This window comes from Haemaphysalis longicornis, unplaced genomic scaffold (genome assembly GCF_048455015.1).
Source record: "Haemaphysalis longicornis isolate Haplotype H1 unplaced genomic scaffold, Haemaphysalis longicornis Haplotype H1 scaffold_1, whole genome shotgun sequence".
Taxonomy (NCBI): Eukaryota; Metazoa; Arthropoda; class Arachnida; order Ixodida; family Ixodidae; genus Haemaphysalis; species Haemaphysalis longicornis.
Window position 1 is genome coordinate 276149792 of NW_027526203.1, and position 17645 is coordinate 276167436.

Genomic DNA, 17645 nt, shown 5'->3' on the forward strand with positions numbered 1-17645 from the left:
CATAAGTGAGTGGGTCACGTGGCCATTCTCATTTTTCCTAATTATATAGCCTATTTGAGGCAAGTTTGCAGGTGCAGGGATGTTGCGTGCAACCTGAACTTGTCAATGATTTGGTCAGCACTATGGAGGCATCTTGATAGTTTCAGCCGCAGTCTAGGAAAATGTAGCTCTTGCTGCCACTTGCGTAACACACCCGAGACAAATGGTAGATATGTGAATTTGATTAACCCTGAAATAACTAATACAGTTCCTATTACCAATGAAAAACGTAGCCAACAGACTTGTCTGCAAAACACCTCCAGTCTGTTTGCTTGCTGTCACATTCCACCTACCACACTGGCTTGTTATTCCTTATTTGACCCTCTGATGCGGCTCAGCATGGCCTTCTTGAGCTGAAAGAGCGGGATTGTGGTAAAGATAGCCCAACTCTGCATATTGGGTAGTGAAGGGGCATTCACGAACCTTTAGTGGGAGAGCCACTTGCGAAATAGTAGCCAGTTTGCTTGCAGAACGGGTTCGTCATGTGAAGAGGCATGGGCAGTCGGTATTCCGGATGACAAAAGTTCCAAGGAAAGTCTTGCTTTACATGGTGAAGTGCGCTTATTTGGTGGCTAATACGATCAGTGAAAAAAATCTGTGTGCATAGGCTTCTGAAGGTGAAGAATAAGACAAGGGGGGAGGGGGAGGGGGAGGGGCATGTGACAGACTTCTGCAGGGGCCTGCGAATGAAGTTCTTCTTTCTTTATGAAAGTTTTTTTTTTGTACAATCTCGTAGGCCAAAGCACCAGATAATTGTAGCTTTTCTTGCGAGGGTTTCCTATTACTACTTTACTTCAGGTACAGAACTTTCCCCCCCCCCCTTTCCCTTTCGCCCTCGCACATCACTGTTGTCACCTGACACCCTAACTAGGAAATGGTGTCAGACTGAAGGACCGACCCCTGTCGCACCACGAAGCGTTCCCAGCGCAGCCCAGAAAGCTTATCCCAAGTACTGTTCTGACGGCTGTGGAGCAGTCTTGCTACAAACTGCATCTATGTGTACTGCAATGCTTGGGCTTGAAGTTGTGGCCACACCCACGAACCAGAGTGATGGAATTTCCAGGTTCGTGTGAAGAAGCATCGTTGGTACAAGCGCATCCTCAAGAGCAGTGACCCACTCATCTTGTCACTGGGATGGCGCCGTTTCCAGACGATGCCTGTGTTTTCTACGCAAGACCACAATGGGCGGAACCGTTTCCTCAAGTACACACCGAAGCACTTGCACTGCAATGCCAATTTTTGGGGTGAGTGCCACCCCACTCCTCAGGCCCTCTCCATGCTGCAGGGCTGCGCAGTAGGTGCAAATTAAGTGCACGCTGGAGGTTGCTGCTTTTGTGTTGGGGCAAGTGATTTAGTGAAGAAAGATGGAACGCGTGTAATGCAGGCTGCTAATTCTTGTAGCATCGGAGGGCAATGCATGGAGCATTGCCCTTGCCCACCGATGTCTCAAGTTGCGGGCCTGCCTGCCATAAGGGGACGGTAGGGCACCTTGGTTAGCCCAGTGAGCCAACATGGTCTTCCCAGTTTGTATTGCCACGTGTCACCTCGCACACTGTCAGTGTTCGGGGAGCAGTGAACTTGGTGCTCTTCGACATCTTTCGCGATGCTCAGTCGTGCAGTTTTTTACATCACCAGAATTTCGTTTGAGAGGGCCTCGATCAAATATAAAATGCCCAGAAATGCAAAAGACAAGCCCTGTGTCGTCTAAATGAATATAGTTTCACCGTGTCTAAATATCTGGGAATGAAGGTTAGTTATGAACTTGCTTTACTTTTTTTATCAGTGCATATAGCCTGGGTTCCATCTTGCAGTTGACGTAACCCATTTTTATTAGAAAATGCATTTTTATTCATCAAACTGGAACAGGAGTGAAAAAACATGAACAGAGAAGTTCAAGCTAGCAAGATATTGAGTCCGCACAGCGACCATACATTTCTCTACTAATCGTCACTACAGATTCTAATAGGTACATGTGCACAAATAAGAGTAACATGGTTGCCATTGACACTGTTGTTGGAATGCCACTCTTCAAAATGACAAAGTTCGTAAGTGTAATCTTCTGCGAGTTGTGTTTTTTTTTTGTTTTTTTTTTTCGCAATTTATGTGGACAACTATTAGTACCGAGACCACAAGAAACAGCAAAACTTGCTCAGCTAGACGAAAGCTTGGGTGCCCGCTGCAGTTTGCAGAGTATGCACTCTGTGTACTGCACGGCACAGACGTACGTACACACTGGGTAGTTCAAAACGCTGTTTTTTGTTAAAGCTGGATTCAGCCAACTCAACTAGGCAAGATGCCTAACGGGTTTTTTCGTTTCTAACTGAAAGTTCTGAAGTGAACCCTGCTTTGTGGGATATTGGTGGTAAAACACACGGGTATGACGATAAACTTTGCATTATGCATACTACTATTCGCAAAGTGATGCGATTCTGACATGCTAACAAATTGCTGTCTGTTGTGTAGGCCGGTCACCTCTCAGAATGCCTACTTACCACGTCTCCAACTTTGCTTAACTTTAATGTAAAGCAGTGGCTCCCACTGCTGAGAAACTTCCCTGCTTCCGACTCCGCTTTGCTGGCAAAGGTGTAAAAATAAGCAGTTTCTCGCGGCAGAGTTCAAAGGAGTAAACCTAAGGTAATGGCCACTCGTCATTACGTTGAACCGGCAAATACCTTCCTTGTTAAGCAGCCCTAAACGGGAAAGAAATGAATTGCCGTCACTTCTGGAAGTACGACAGCAGCACAGTTAGGGCAGCATGTTGGTAGATGCACGGGGGACGCCATTTTTACCTTATTGACAGCAACAGCACCGCCATGCGGAGGCATGAGCTTTGGAGCCATCTTTGGGCCGACCATTTCAATTTCCATTCTAACCCCTTAACACACTGCATAAACAGTGTAATGACTACTTGTGAATTGGCTGTAGCTGGAATGGGAAGGCTTGCCTTGTCGTGGATTGCGTGCAGGAAGAGTGGTCCAGAGCCGGCTGGCTAATGTGCTTAGCTCATTCACACCAGGAGTACAATGCACTAAAGGGCCATTATTCTTTTCAGGTCCCATCACACCCCAGGGAACAGGTTTCCTGGCACTGCAAGAAGTGCATGAAACAACTGTAAGAACCTCTTCCGTTTCCTGATCAGTGCCCTTTGGAAGCAGCCTATCAAAGTATACTCGGGGACGACGTTCTGTGGCCGTGCAGTCAAGGCGTTACAGGGCCGAACCATGCCATTTCGCTGTGCAGCTGGAAGTAGTTCAAGAAAAGTAATTTTCTGGGTCAAAAATATACATTTACAAAATATACATCTACAAAAATATACAAAAATATACATCTATTCAAAAATATACATTTCTTAATTTTTAGCCTTGGATTGATATCACACTGAATTATTAGCCATAATATGTGAAACAGAGAGCATTCTTTTTTCGATTTTCAGGTTTATTTGGTTGCGGCGTTCACCACTGGTATCACATAGGTTCTCTTTAGAAAAAACATGGCGTCCTCGTTGACGGGAGTAGTTTGCTCCATGTTGGCTCGCCACCTCGTTCGCCGTATATGATTTTCAAGAAGCATGAGAACGATAAGCTGTCAAAACAAACGAAGCAAGTGGTCTTCAACAACGTGTACGCCCGAGTGAGACTGGCACAACCGGGACTCTCCGTCGTTCCCGCATTTCGTTCGGTTAGCCAGCTTGCCGGCGTAAACGAGCGTACTGTCGCACGGCTCAAGGCGGAGGTCCTTAGTGGTACGCTGAAGTCCCCAAAGCGTAAACCGGCTTCGTTTGGCGACTGGAAGACCGCATAAAGTTACTGGAAAGGCAAGAGTGCAGCGGTATACGTTAGTTTCACCCTTGCTGGTCTTCGACGGAAAGTACATCAGTACTTTCAGCATCATCCACGGTACAATTTATTAAGTCGAAGCATTGGCTTGTGTTTAGAAACAAATGAAGCATAGGCAAGGAGACTCCAATATGCCTGCATGCTCGGTGATTGTGGTTCAGCGCACTCAACCACGGAGCTAACTTGGACTGTAGTAAATGAGTATCTGTCACACCGAAACTGAAACCGAAACCAGTTTTATCAGGAACTACTTTGGCGCAGTAACACAAATAAATCGTCTCCCCCCCCCCCTTCCCCCAGCTTTCTGCTTTCTTTAGATCAGGGAGAGCAGTGTAGAGTGCGTGATTGAGTTGTCGGAACTTTACTCTGACGGTCGCATGCGTTAGACCTCCCCAGCTTAAACCCACGTTGTACGCCTGCTTTTGCTCGGAACCTCCTGTCCAAAATTGTAAACTGTAACTGTCTCTTGCTGGTAGGATGAATTAAATCTTCTTTGTGGTGTGCAGCCCAGCTTCAGGATTGCTGCAACTGGGGTCGTCCTGGACCTAGATCGTTCCACCCAGATCGTCAAGAAGCTGAAGCTGACTGCAAACCCTTTCAAGATCTACAAGAAGACTGCCTTTCTGAAGGTTTTTATTGTCATTAGTAGCTCAAGTGCCTTTTTTATTATATGTATTATGCCCAGCCCTGAAATGGTTATAGTGGCTGCTCATTTACTTCAAGAGGGTGTTTACACAGACGGGACAGGAAAGCAAATAAAGGGGGGCGTTTTAGTGGGCCCTTGTTCTCAGTGCCCTGCTATCTCGTTTGAATTTAATCTTCAGCATGAGGGACTGACTTGTCATCGTGACTCTGGAATCAAGATCTGTAATGGTAGCTGAAAACTGGGTGTAGACGACTGAGCAAAGCCATCATCAACAGTTTAGTACATATGGTAGTGAAAATCTTGACTAGGTGCATGCACTCATGCAAGCAGCTTTTCACGAGATTAATGCATCCTAGTCAACCCTTTATGTGCCAGATGCTTTCAAGATCCTTTGCTTGCTTCTTTGTGTCACCTTTTTTGGTACTGTGAACCCCATTTGTTATGTAAAGGTTGGCTTGCTAGCTTGTGGTCATGTTACATATAGCTGACAGCACTATGGAAGGGGCTGTAAAAGCAAGAGTAAAGTTCAGAACTGATAGAGTGCCGTGTTTGTTTGGCAAGCATGGCAGTTTTAATGCAGACTGCATTTAATTGAGCAAGAAAATTTAGAAAACAAAAAATGTGATTGCGACGCTCGGGGATTTTTTCACCTTTCCCCAAGTTGTCATGGAGACCGACATGCTCTCTGCCAACATTCCTGAAAGCACCCATAAATTAAAGAGGATTGTTGGCCTGCAAAACAAATTGTGGTTAAAATGCAAAATAAGTTTTCCTGTCGATAAGCTAAGTACCATTGCCATACATGTGAAAAACCAGCAGTACTCCAAGCAACCTAGATACAGTGAGTCACATCTGTGCCGTTTCTGAGATTTTCAACAGTGCTGTTGACAGGGCTTATGTTAAAGATTACCCCAGTATGTGTCAACTCTAGCCACCTGCCCTTTTGGAACTACTGAGAAGTGGGCTGAGGTTGTTGAATTCTAGCTCAACCATTTCCTGAGCAATAATTTCATTAACTTAAGCCAGCTAGAAACTTGCGGGCTGTGCTATAACAGAGGCAGTGCGCTACACAGCTTTGCCAGACTTAATCAGCAGCAGCTCTGAACTCGAGGATATCTCATATCCCAAAAAAGCATTGATGAGACCTTAGTGGTGGAATTTCGATTCCCTACAAGTGGGATCCTTAATTTTTTGCATAAAAACCAAAATGTCTAACATTTGTAAAAATCGTATTGATCATCCAGAAGCATTCATGCTCACAGATTGTGGTTGTCTGAAATAAATTTTTTCTGCGAAGTAAAATTGGGATCAATAGATAAAAATTGGCAGCAATCACCAATAGAGACCAAAAGTGTCTCGTAGGGCCTCATTTTACCATTAAAAGTTCTTTCTACTTCAGTGGCAAACTGCAAACACTTGCTCACAGCGAGTTCTATTTGTATTTGAAGAGGACAAAGTTCCTAGCTTCACACGAAGTTCTACTTGCCCTGGTGCTGCTCTTGATTGCAAATAGGAGCTGCTTTAAAGTGAAGGCAGTCTGAGAGGCATGCAGACATTATTCAAATTCAACAACCTTGTTTTTGTGCTGTTAACTTTTTATTATTATTTAATGATTCAATAATAAGCCTTTTGCATCTTAAGATATGTCAATTGTGCTGAATAATGTTGTCTTGTTCTGAAAATGTCTAAATTGTTGAAAGGCGTTCATAAAAACACGATTTCTTCCGAGCTTGTGGAGAAGCCACGTGCTACTTGGTCCCCACTAAGAAGTCGCGGCAGCCGGTGCTGATGTACACTATAGTAGACGCAACATCAAAAAATTTTGCTGACAAAACCTCTTTCTCCGGCTCTTTTCTTTTACAATAACGCACAAAGGAAACTTTAAAAAACAGCATCCAGGGTGAGTTTTCAGAGCTGTCCATTGTGCTTGCTTATTGAGAAAGTATTTTCCTCTGCGTGCTTGCAGGATATGTTCACATCTGCCCTCGAAGTGACAAAGTTTGAAGGTGCTGCCCTTCGGACCGTCAGTGGAATCAGAGGACAGATCAAGAAGGCCATACGGGTATGCTCTTCTGCCTAATTGGTTGCAAGCTCTGGGGTGACCAAGTTTAGGAATTGTTTGCTATTTTAATCTGTGTTTTATATGGATGATCTTCCTCAGGGAAGGGCAGTGTGTGTGTGTGAGGCGTGACTGCTGTCTGGCTTTTGTTCCATTGAACTTTTGTAACACAAGAACAAGGACTTGTTGCATTTAAGTGGGGCAGTTGTTGTAAATGTTTGGTATGGTTTGAGCATGCACAGAGCCACCCTCAAACCTCATTATAACGAAGTTGAAGGGGAGCCGTAACTATTTCATTTTATCCATTATGACAGTTTACGGCAACATATGCTCAGTTCGGTGCGCAACTAGAAGTATGCCACAAAGCATACCACCTTGCGGCCCACTGTACCGCTTCACGACCACGCATGCGACGAAAATTGAATAAAAGACAAATATTTTGCTTGCTCAACGCGCACACTGCCTATTTTATGGCTCGCTAGACATTACTGGATAAAAGTCTTTGATGCTCGTTTGTTTCGGACATCGCAAGCGAGCGACTGCCTTCTTAGTAATGGCCCACCGCATTGATGCCATTTCCGCTGTTGTCATGAGCGCTAAAGAAATGACGTAGAAGGTCAACCACATTTAGTGCCTGCGACGACATTGGCACATCGAACGTGTTGCATGGGAGACAATGGCGTCTTCACCATCGCTTGCATTGGTTTGACCAGTGACATCTGCGACAATACCATCGTTGGTCGGCTCCTCCGCAGTGACCGCGTAGGCATCAGCGTTGAGGGAAACCACCTTGCATTGCTTCTCACTGCCGTTACGTGGCCTGAGCGAGGAGGGTGGCTCGCTCGGCCGCACGTGGCATGGCTACTCATGGACGTGAGGTTGCTGCAGGAGTTTTAAAACAGCCGTGCCGAGCGAGTGTCGAACTCCACAGAATACTTCCCGCATAGTGGCCGGGGTTTTTCGGGGGGGAGGGGGGAGACTAATGTAGTTCGTTATATTCATTGACAGGTCAATTTTACTTCGTTACAATGAGGTTTGAAATACATGGTTCTCTATGAGGGAATTTAATTTACTTTGTTATATCCATTACTTCATTATATCCTGTTACCTTTAACAAGGTTTGAGTGTAGTTTACCCAAGTGACGTGTTGACACGAACCTCATCACTCTGTGAGATGTCTGCCGCATACGAACCCAGAGGAGCCACTTTGCCGCTGAGCTGTCAGTCCACCATAAAGTCTAGTCCCTATCTTTTGGGCATGGAAAACGAACCGTTTGTTGGTTGTTTTGCTTCTGCTTGTGTCCTACTTCTGAAATGCTATCTTATCGCTAGGTGGCTCATCTGGTGTTAATTTTCCACAACACGCCTGCAGCATAATGCTGACAAGCATGTGCTTTGGTCGAGCTCAAACTGCCCGCATGAATACTCCAAAGGCCGTACATGTGCCAATGCATCAACACAGGAGGTGGTAAAGCCCTGCCACAGTTGATAACGAAGCCCACACATTGTCAGAAACAGGGGTGAGACAGCTGCGCATATTGCGCAGTTTTGATTCAAATTTGTTTTCTTGCGCCAGGCTGCTCCAAAAGCTTGAAATTTGCAAAAATTGCACCAAACTGCTCCAAAACACTCTAAGAGCCAAGGATTTTAACACTCCCGTCAGTTTCAGTGGGGAAAAATGCTTACTGACAGCATAATTTTCCAGCACCACCAAGGTGATGCTGTTTGTAAAGGTTTAATTGATGGATCATTCAATAAAAAAACTGGCATAAAATTGTCCCCGAGATAGTTTTTCCGAAAGTCGCAATGTCGGGTTGCACATGTTATATTCTGCGAGTGTTTAACGTTTTTTTATCGAAAACCATTGCAAAGTCCTGTAGAAAAAATACTTATGTGTACTGAGGGGACAAATTAGTTGTGCAAGTTGAAAAAACGGCAATTTTCGGAGCATTGTTTCTCCGGAACGACATTACTGGGCGCCGCCATCTTGGTAAGGTGAAGATTAGAAAACATGGCAGGCAGGCGAAGCAGTTGATCGTGGTTCAGGCAGAGTGCTCTTCACCGATTTCTACCGTAGTTTTGGTTATGGGGGTGGCTGGGTTTACATTTATAGTCGTTTGATCTGCTACGAGAAGTTGGGCGACTCGAAAGACGGGAGTTCATCGAGAACAACGTTGTGCCCTCAAATTCGCCGTGTTTAGGCTTTGAGTATGAGGTGCGGTGCGTGCTTGAAGTGAAATTTTGGACTCATTGCGGTGTTATAAAACGCTCTTATTGCTGCCTTTGACAGCGAGCTTGTGAGCGGCGGGTATAGGACGATCGACACTGCAGAAGTGGCGGCGCAGGCTACATCGCCGAAAATGTTCAAGCAGTGCCTGATAGAGAGACAGGCTATTATTGCACGCTAGTAATAATGATTCATCTATCTGAAGTGAAATTTAATGCCAAAAGGGAGTGGCTACACATACCAACGTTACTCAAATTACGATCGTAGTGCACACGTGCACCTTGGGGATTGAAATGGGCGGGCTGATGGGGTGGGACGACTGTCCCCTTGCTTTGCACAACTTTTGCCGTGACCCTACACTTGTGTGTAAAGCTGAGTCTGGGATTTAAAAAAAACAATAATTTCGGCATTCACGTAACAAAAATGCCTTACGATTGCTTAGTTTTTCAATTTGATATTTCCAACGGCACTCCACGCTATCTATGCATACAGCCTAAGAATTTAAAAATGGTTTTTGAAAAGGTAGTGCAGTAGCAAAAACTTTATTGAAATGCTGTTTTAGTGTTATGTACATTTAAACCGACTAAAAAGTGCACTTTTCTCCGCGGAGTTGCCAAAAATTTAATTTTTTAGGCTCGTAAGGTGACATAACAAATGTTGTTCTTCTGCTCCAAATCAAGGTTCTTCTGCTCCAAAATCGAGATTTAGCTGCTCCAAAAACTGCTCCCAAATCTGATTCAGCTGTCTCGCCCCTGGATGAGCGAGATACTGACAGCCATGTAATGTAGGAAATGTGCATTGATTCAACAGCTCCTTTGCAAAGATGCTGCAGGGACACAAGCTCGCTGAGGGGCCTCTGAACTATGGCATCTGCAACAGAGCCAGCTGCCCAAGGGAATGGCTTAACAAACGATGGGAAAAAAAAAACAAAAAAAAGAATCGGAGGCACTACATGCACTCACCACAGGCATTTGGTGCAGTTGGTGCAGATTACCTTGTATCCTCAATCTTTGCGTCTGTCCGGCGAGGTGTCTAATAGGTGCTGAAATAACTGATAATGGACGTTTCTCCAGTAGCGATCTGTGCATGCGCGGGTTGCTGGTCCGCCATTCTTGGCAGTAGCCTCGGTCGAAATGAACAGCTCAGCTTGCTGCTTGGGGAGCGGCTATGCTTCCTAGGGCGGCACGGTTTTATTTCCTCTCTTTGGACAGTTAGCAGTGAGTTTGTACTTGCACACAAAAAAGGCTTTCAAAGGAAAGGGGCAAAAATGTTTGAGGCTGACCATGCTGCAAGCAACTTGGCTACCAGTGAGGGAGCAACGAAAATTAAAAAAAAGTGAAGAAAAAGGGGCGCTTCGACCACTGCAGATCAGTTACACGAGCATGCGCCTGCTACCGTGACATTCATGTGAAAGGCACAGGTGACAGGTGGGTGTTGGAGGGACTGCTGGACCAGGATATTTTGTGCACGAGTTCCCCGAAAGCCAAACATTTTTTGGGGCGCGACTTACTGCCAGTTTAGGTTTGCCGTGGCAGCCGCTAGGAGGACCGGTACTGGAAAAAGGTCCATTTCTGGGGTCGTGGAAAATGTATGCTTTTTGTTGTGGCAAGGGAAGATTAAAGCATAGCCAGGCTTCAATCACTGCCTGACTTCACTGCCCGACTTCTGTGGGAAGCTCCCTGCTGACTTCACTGGGAGTCAGCTTGTCTTGGGAGTCAGCCAGATTGGGTGGTACGGCTTTTTTGCCAGTAGCTCATATGCCCGTGTAGTACCAAAGTTGTCCAAATGGTAACCCTGCTGCAGTTTGCTAAGGTACTATGCCCTCATGGAGCATTATTTTCTTGATTTTTCCCCCTCTCCTCTGCAGGCCCCGCCTGGTGCGTTTCGCGCAACCTTCGAAGACAAGATTCTGCTCAGTGGTAAGAAGCCAGTGAAAAACATTGCTCGCCGTGCGCCTTTAACATCCAAACATCATCAAAAACATTGCTCATTCTTACGTAAGGCAAAGGTGGTAAGCCAAATAACGCAAGGCCAGGATGCTAATATTTTGGGGTTACCCGCCACGGTGGCTCAGTGGCTAAGGCATTGTGCTGCTGAGCACGAGGACGGGGGTTCAATTCCCGGCCACCGCTTTTCTGATGGAGGCGAAAAGCAAAAACTCCTGTGTGTTCGAGATTTCGGTGCCCGATAAAGACCCCCAGGTGGTCAAAATTAATCCGGAGCCCTCCACTACAGTGCGCCTCATCGCCTTCGTAGCGTCGCCACTTTAAACCCCACAATCTATCTATCTAATATTTTTGGGTTCAGTTAAAGTGCCTCATTGGGCCTGTAGTCCTGTTCTGCTGCAAGTGGAGTCATTTCAAGGTGGAGGCGTACGAAGGCAAAGAGGTGTTCAAGTTCGTACTGTCCGTCCTTTTTCCCCATCTACATTGCGCACCCTTTTCCCTGGGTTAGTATTTTGTTTAGAATAGCAACCATATGACTGACCGCACTCCTTTGCCATTTTTCTCCCCCTCATTTCCCTCGGGAAGGGATGTTTTTTGCATAACAGCTGTGCAGATGAGCTCTACAGATACTGCAGTGAGAAACTGTGGCACTTCATATTGCAGCCTACCTAGCTTGTACAACTGCCGTCTCCATACTCGCTAATGCAGTGATTGCTCCCCTGCATGTGTTCACAGACTTGGTCTTCCTCAAGGCGTGGACTGAGGTCCCAGTGCAGCGCTTCTACATGACGCTGACCACGCTGCTTTTGCCGGCAGAAGAGAAGACCAAGTGGCAGGGCATGAAGACAGTTGGACGACTAAGGGCCGAGCGAGGCCTCAAGGCACCTGTCGTCACTGATTCGCTGTACAAGGTGGGCAAAGCATTTCCGGGCTCACAGACCTGTTTGCCACACATCGTGCCCTGCTTTTAAGGCTAGCTTCCAAGTTTAGGTTGCTGTGCCCCTTTTGAACCCCACTAATCTCCTGTTGTACATCTCTTGAAAAATCGACTTGCAAAAGCTTCATCTATATTTAGTGCTCATCTTTTAGGGAAATTTGGTTCATTACATTTCACACTTGTTGATTTGAGCCATTCCACACAATGTTTCAATGCGAGTGCATATGAAGTCTCACCTTTGAAGGAGCATGGAGGCAACATTTTTTGTGTCCCCATTTCTGGTCACACAAATAAGGCATAGTCAAGGTTTGATTGCGAAAGCTTGTCCTGGTTAGGTTGCCGAAAAAGCACGCATCCAGCCAGCTCCATAAGAACAATCTGCAAAAGCAGTCTCCGGAGTACGTGTGACCACTCCCACTGGAACTGCCACTGGCACCAACACCTTCACAGCAACCTATGTGCACACACAATGCGTTCTGTGTGCATCACGAATAAAAGACAACTAAAGGGAGCGCAGTGTCACAGCAGCATGAATAGTGATTCTGCTTACTGTTCATGCTAGTTTATTGTTCTGTTTCAAAGCTAGTTATGCGGGTAAAAATATGATATAATTTGCAGTGTCACCCAAACCACCAGGTGACGTGGATGATTTTGTTCTCTCAATGCTAGGCCCCTGAACGCAAGACGTTCACCTTCAAGCCTCTTGTGATTCCTAAGGAACTGCAGAAGAGTCTTCCTTACAAAGATAAGCCCAAGGTGAAGTCTGTGACTGAAGGAGGGAATGCCCTTGAACGTGTTGCCGTCGTCCTGGAGGCACCTGAAAAAGAGGTAAAAGGCTGTGTGCATCCACAGCGGGTAGAGGCCTTTGCTCATTCCTGCTGTGTGCTTCTTCCAGAAACTGGACCTGGTGAAGATGATGAAGACGGTGCAGCGGGAGAAGCAGCGCCAGCTGAAGCAGGCGACGATCCAGAAGGTGCGGGAGCATCGTGCGGAGGTCCGCAAGAAGGAAATGCAGCAGCTCAAGCGGCAGAAGGAAGTCAAGAAGCGGATGTGCAAGGCCCTGAGTCGCCTGAAGAAGCCGGCGCCCAAGGTGTGAGCACTGGCTGCATCACTTGTTTGTACAAAGAGCAGCAGGCACCTGTATATTTGTACATTGAGTCTAATAAAGTGTTTTACTCCAGCCGAGAACCGTCCTGGAGGCCAGCTTTCTGTGTTCAACTACTCAGCCTCTGTGGGGTGTTGCAGACCATTCTACAGATGAAAAAATCTTGGAATATTATTACAATGCTACGTATAGAAGATAGTGTTTCGTGAACTCAAGTTTAAAGCTGTAAATTCTTGGGAATCAGACCTGAAATGGCGTTTTAATAGCCTCTGAAGCAAAATATGGCATGCACGTGAAAAACTTCTAAAAGGGTTGGCAGAGCCAATACAGTTTTGCTCACCAACTTGAGCAAAAAAGGATGGTCCGAGGAATACGGAAGATCTACACAGTTAGGAGTCGTAGTGCATTTTAATTTTTCAATGCCATGGGTGAAGAGTCATAAAGCAAATTAATATTGTAAATAAAATTGCATAACTGTGTGTTGATGATCTAATTGACGTGAGGTATACGTACATTCAAATAGAAGCAAATCATTGTGAAGTAGACTGAGCAGTTGAGAGTGGGGTAGCAAAAACTAGGCGAAATTAACCTTTATTTCATCTTCGTAACAATGGCTGCTCAGATTTAAATGAGCAAAACAATTCTGGCATTTACAAGCATTTGATGGCGCTCTTCCCTGACAAATATGGAAAATTGAAGTTTGGGATGGAGAATTGTTGCCGCTTTTTCGATGACAGATGTTAGAGAAACCTTGCTTTAGATATTCAAGCAGTCAATTGGCATTATTAGTTGTGTAGTTCATGCGCTGTTCCCATGACAGGTGACTTATGTAAACACCTATGTATTAGTAACAATTTACTAAAAGTGTGCAAATATTCCAACACTTCCCAAATAGTGTTTGCGTTTTGATTCAACTCGCAGCACAGTTCTACTGTTCAAAGTTCTCGAGTGCAATAAAAGTTGGCTCTGCCTCACAGCATGCCCCATGGGTTGGCTTTTCCCCACGACGCTGAAGCAGCGCAAAAAGGCCTAATATTTAAGCCTTGCACAGGGCAAGCATATACCTTTGTAGCGTGTTAGTTGAACTGTAACGCTATTTGTGCAGATTTTATAAGCCGAAGAGAAATTCCTTTTTCAATGAAGTGGCATGAATGAAGAATTGAGTTATTAGACCATACCAGCCGCTAGTTTGCCTAGCAAGGCCCTATGACTGGAAGAACTGTGTACTGTGGAATTCCCATTTCTTCATGGCACTGTATGCCAAATTTCTGATACATTGTTTTGACATGGGCTTGTCGCAATTTCATATTTTTAATTTTTGTATTTTCTTATTGAGGACTAGCACATGTGTAAAGTCACAACTGCCTAAGTAGCAATGTTTTAGACACTTCATACACACTAAAGCAAAGGTATTCGTATTTGAAAATATTCCATTGGCTTTGTAGTCAGCCTTTTTTACTACTATTTGTATCCTATTCGAGCCCCAAATTCATATTCACACATCTTTACAATAGAGTGTGCTCATTTGGGCCATACTTGTGGCTTTGTCACATGCCGATATTTCCCCACAATCTACAAGATCACTGAGAAACTTAAAAGGAAAATAGTCCGTGCTCAGCCGGCTCAATCAAGCTTCTTACAAAAACTTGTCCCCCGTTTGTGGGGAAAGAGGCAAAGAGGTTGACTAAAACAATTTTGTGCGGTCTTCTGAGGAACTGTGAATGCATCACAGCTAGACTGGACTCTGGGGGGGCGGGCGAATTAAAAAAATATTCTTTTGCAGACGAGGGGTTTGCGGACCCCAGAGATGGCTTCGCGGACCTTTATTTGAGAAGCAGTGCAGCAGGCCAATGTCCAATATGCCATTTTATTGAACTATAATAGACTTCTCAAATGCCAAAAGATAATAGTGAATTATGAAATGAATAATAGCTAAGTATAGCAGTGTTTAAGGTTAAAAGGGAATAAAAAAAAACGGAGGATGCTTGAGCTTTGCCTCTTGAAGTGGAACGCGAAAGGCTAGCAGGAGCAGACGAAGAACATGGGCGACTCAAAAGAGCCCCTCCACACTGGCAGGCAGCACCGCATTCATTGCAGAAGACATTCCTGCCACTGAACACACATTCTCTGGACAAACAATGATGTCAAGATTGCAGCACCACTTGGCAGAGTTTGCTACGGATGGACACTTTTCACTCCTCCAATCAAACCACCAGGATTGGCATGTCGCACCACCACAAATGCCAGCTTTTCTGCGACCAAGCTCATGTTAAAATCGTAGTTTACTCAACATGCGCTGTGCTGCCTTTTATAGGATTGGCATGGTACGTCCAGTGAGCATTTTCATTGAAGTAGTATACCCCCTGGAATTTGTTTTGAGGGTCGTTCCAGTGCTTATGATTCAAAAGTATAGGGGCAAGCAGTGTAACTGGTGTATCCGTCGAAGTAGAGGCAATGTACTTTGTTCACAATAAGGAGGAGCTTATTATTACGAAGCCAATCTGAAAATTTCGTACTCGTAGCCCCATTCAGCGTAGACTTATTGCTCAGAAGCATTGCATGTCACATCTATTACCAAATGTTCACCTTGTGAAAAGTTGAGAGTGAGCGGGTGAAAAACATTGTGTTGAGCCAGTGAAGCCGTGTGATGAGCGGGCAGCCTTCGCTCTGAAGGCCAAAAGTGTCTGGACATCCAGATCGCTGCTGGTCACCAGGTTCTCCCACAGCTCGGGTGGGATGAATCGATCAACAAAGAATGGCCACAGTGTGCAATTTTGGACTGGCACTGGGCCACTGGCATCCCATGAATCCTGAACTGCATGTCTGCCCATTCTTGTTTAATATCTGTGCTACAAGGTCGTTTCAAGAGTGTTCCAAAGGTCTTCAAATGCTTTGTCTATCAAGTGACCCATTGTCTGATAGTAGGTGCACTTGCGAGTGATAAGTCAACTGTCAGTAAGTACTTTGTCTGGCTGCTTTCACAATTCATCCCGCTGTTGCATGCTGCTTGTCCCAATGCAAGATCATGCAACTGGCCCACATTTGTGCCGTCTTTAAAAATAATATACTTCCATTCCATTTCTTTTTCTGTTAGTAAAAATTCTATCAGCATGTCATTGCAGGTGTAGTCAACAAGTTTGAAAGTTTGAGTGTGTTTCAGCAGCACTGAACATGACGAAATCATGACGTGCGCATTTAAACTGGAAGTATTGGACAATTGGTTTCAGACAGGCTGAAAGAAATTATCTAGATGATATGAGTCAACTTGTGTAATTTTCATAAAGAACATGTGGCTTTGAAAGAACGAAAATGCTTCTGACAGAGATCAGGCATTGCTTTGTTTTCATCGGCTGGCTAGATGACTGTTTTAACTGAACTGGAGGGTACACTATTCAAAGCTGGTTTTGGTTTTGTTTGATGACAAACGATGCTTTGATTGTGTAGAAATAAATAATTAAAACTATAATTTTTATCATGTTTCTCTTACATTTTTACTTGATGCAAAAGATCAGATCGCACATCGTGGAGAGGGACCGCCTATAAGGTCATGGAATTTCGAGAAAGGGCAGTGCTGCTACCTAAAAGAAGCAGTAGAAACTGCTCACGTGATTACCCTGCGGGGGGGTGGGGGGGGCTGATTGCTGGGCCCTTAGTTTATCCTCCGGTGACAGTAACCTTAGAGTTTTGCTGGTGGTTGTGGTTAAATAAACATGGACAGTGAAAAGGAGCCATAGCTTTTGCATTTACTGGCATAAGTCCTCTGATGGTACTTACAACTATGCAAAACATTGAACGAAATGGAAACTAAAACAAATGTTACCAGCAGTTGTAGTGAAGAAACAATATTTAAAGGGGCCGTGAAGGCAAAAATACGACCTTGTTCAATTTGAAAGAACTAGCCTGGTTGAAGTACCCTCTTGGCTCCATTCCAACCATGAAAGATATTTTTTTAACCGAAAAAAAAACCCCAAGAAATATTGACAAACTTTTAAATTTCGCGCTACAGTAACATAGTAGTATAGTAGCATGAAACTTTCATGAGCCATAAGGTGAAAGTGGGTCCCTAGGCCGGGAATCCAAGTGACGAACCGCTGACCGGTGCCCTAGATGCCAGAAGTGGCTGGACGTCCAGGTAATCGTTGGAAATCAGGTTCTCCCACATCTCGGGAAGGGGGAGGGGGGAAGGAAAGGTGGGAGGTCAGTGTTATGTGCACACTCTAATAAAATGTGAGTTATAGTTTGCCAGGCTTAGAGCAACAAGGGCATTTGCAGTAAATCGAATGGGAAGCCTGTGGCGGAAGCGAATTGGATGGTCGAAGGTATCTGTTTGGATGCGAGGGAGAGTCGTTTCTTCTGATTTGAACAGCTTGGAGTGAGGTTGAAGGAAATAATGTATGTCGGGTCGATAGTACTGTGTAGTTTCCTGAAATGTGACCAATGTTGTGGACTCCACTTGTTCTTCTGGGACCTGGGAGGAGAGTGCTGATGGGCAAAATTATTTCCCGTCAATGTACAGTGGGCGGGTGTCCAGACACCAAGGGTGACATTTTTTTGTGGCTGATGTTGCGAGAGGAGGCGGAAAGTTGGTGGGGCCACCCTCCCCACCAAGAAGCACCGACAGGCAGCTTGGTAGTCGAGAGCCGGAGTGACGTGATATGGGCTAACACTAAAAACATATCCATCAGTGTCTTAACTGCGCATTTGCATTCAAGTTAAACAATCAAATGGAACCAGAGACCACACTACAATCGCTCAGTCATGTTTCTTGAAGGTGACTTAGATTGGCGGCCACCAATGGCACAAACAAGATTCTGAGAAGATTCTGAGAAGATTCTGTGCTGTCATAGAGA

The 17645-nt window shown here is 45.1% G+C and overlaps 1 protein-coding gene across 2 annotated transcripts in view; it reads left to right on the top strand.

Moving 5' to 3' along the window:
• Positions 1-12895, top strand: part of LOC144146409 (ribosome biogenesis protein BMS1 homolog) — a 46786-nt gene extending 33891 nt beyond the window's left edge. For both annotated transcript variants that reach the window (XM_077678366.1, XM_077678372.1), the window contains exons 18-25: positions 1103-1283; positions 3092-3150; positions 4382-4504; positions 6488-6583; positions 10675-10726; positions 11489-11664; positions 12360-12518; positions 12586-12895. In XM_077678366.1, the coding sequence (XP_077534492.1) occupies positions 1103-1283; positions 3092-3150; positions 4382-4504; positions 6488-6583; positions 10675-10726; positions 11489-11664; positions 12360-12518; positions 12586-12786 (1047 nt within the window). In that variant the 3' untranslated portion in view covers positions 12787-12895. The remainder of the gene's footprint in view (positions 1-1102; positions 1284-3091; positions 3151-4381; positions 4505-6487; positions 6584-10674; positions 10727-11488; positions 11665-12359; positions 12519-12585) is intronic.
• Positions 12896-17645: the final 4750 nt, after the last annotated feature.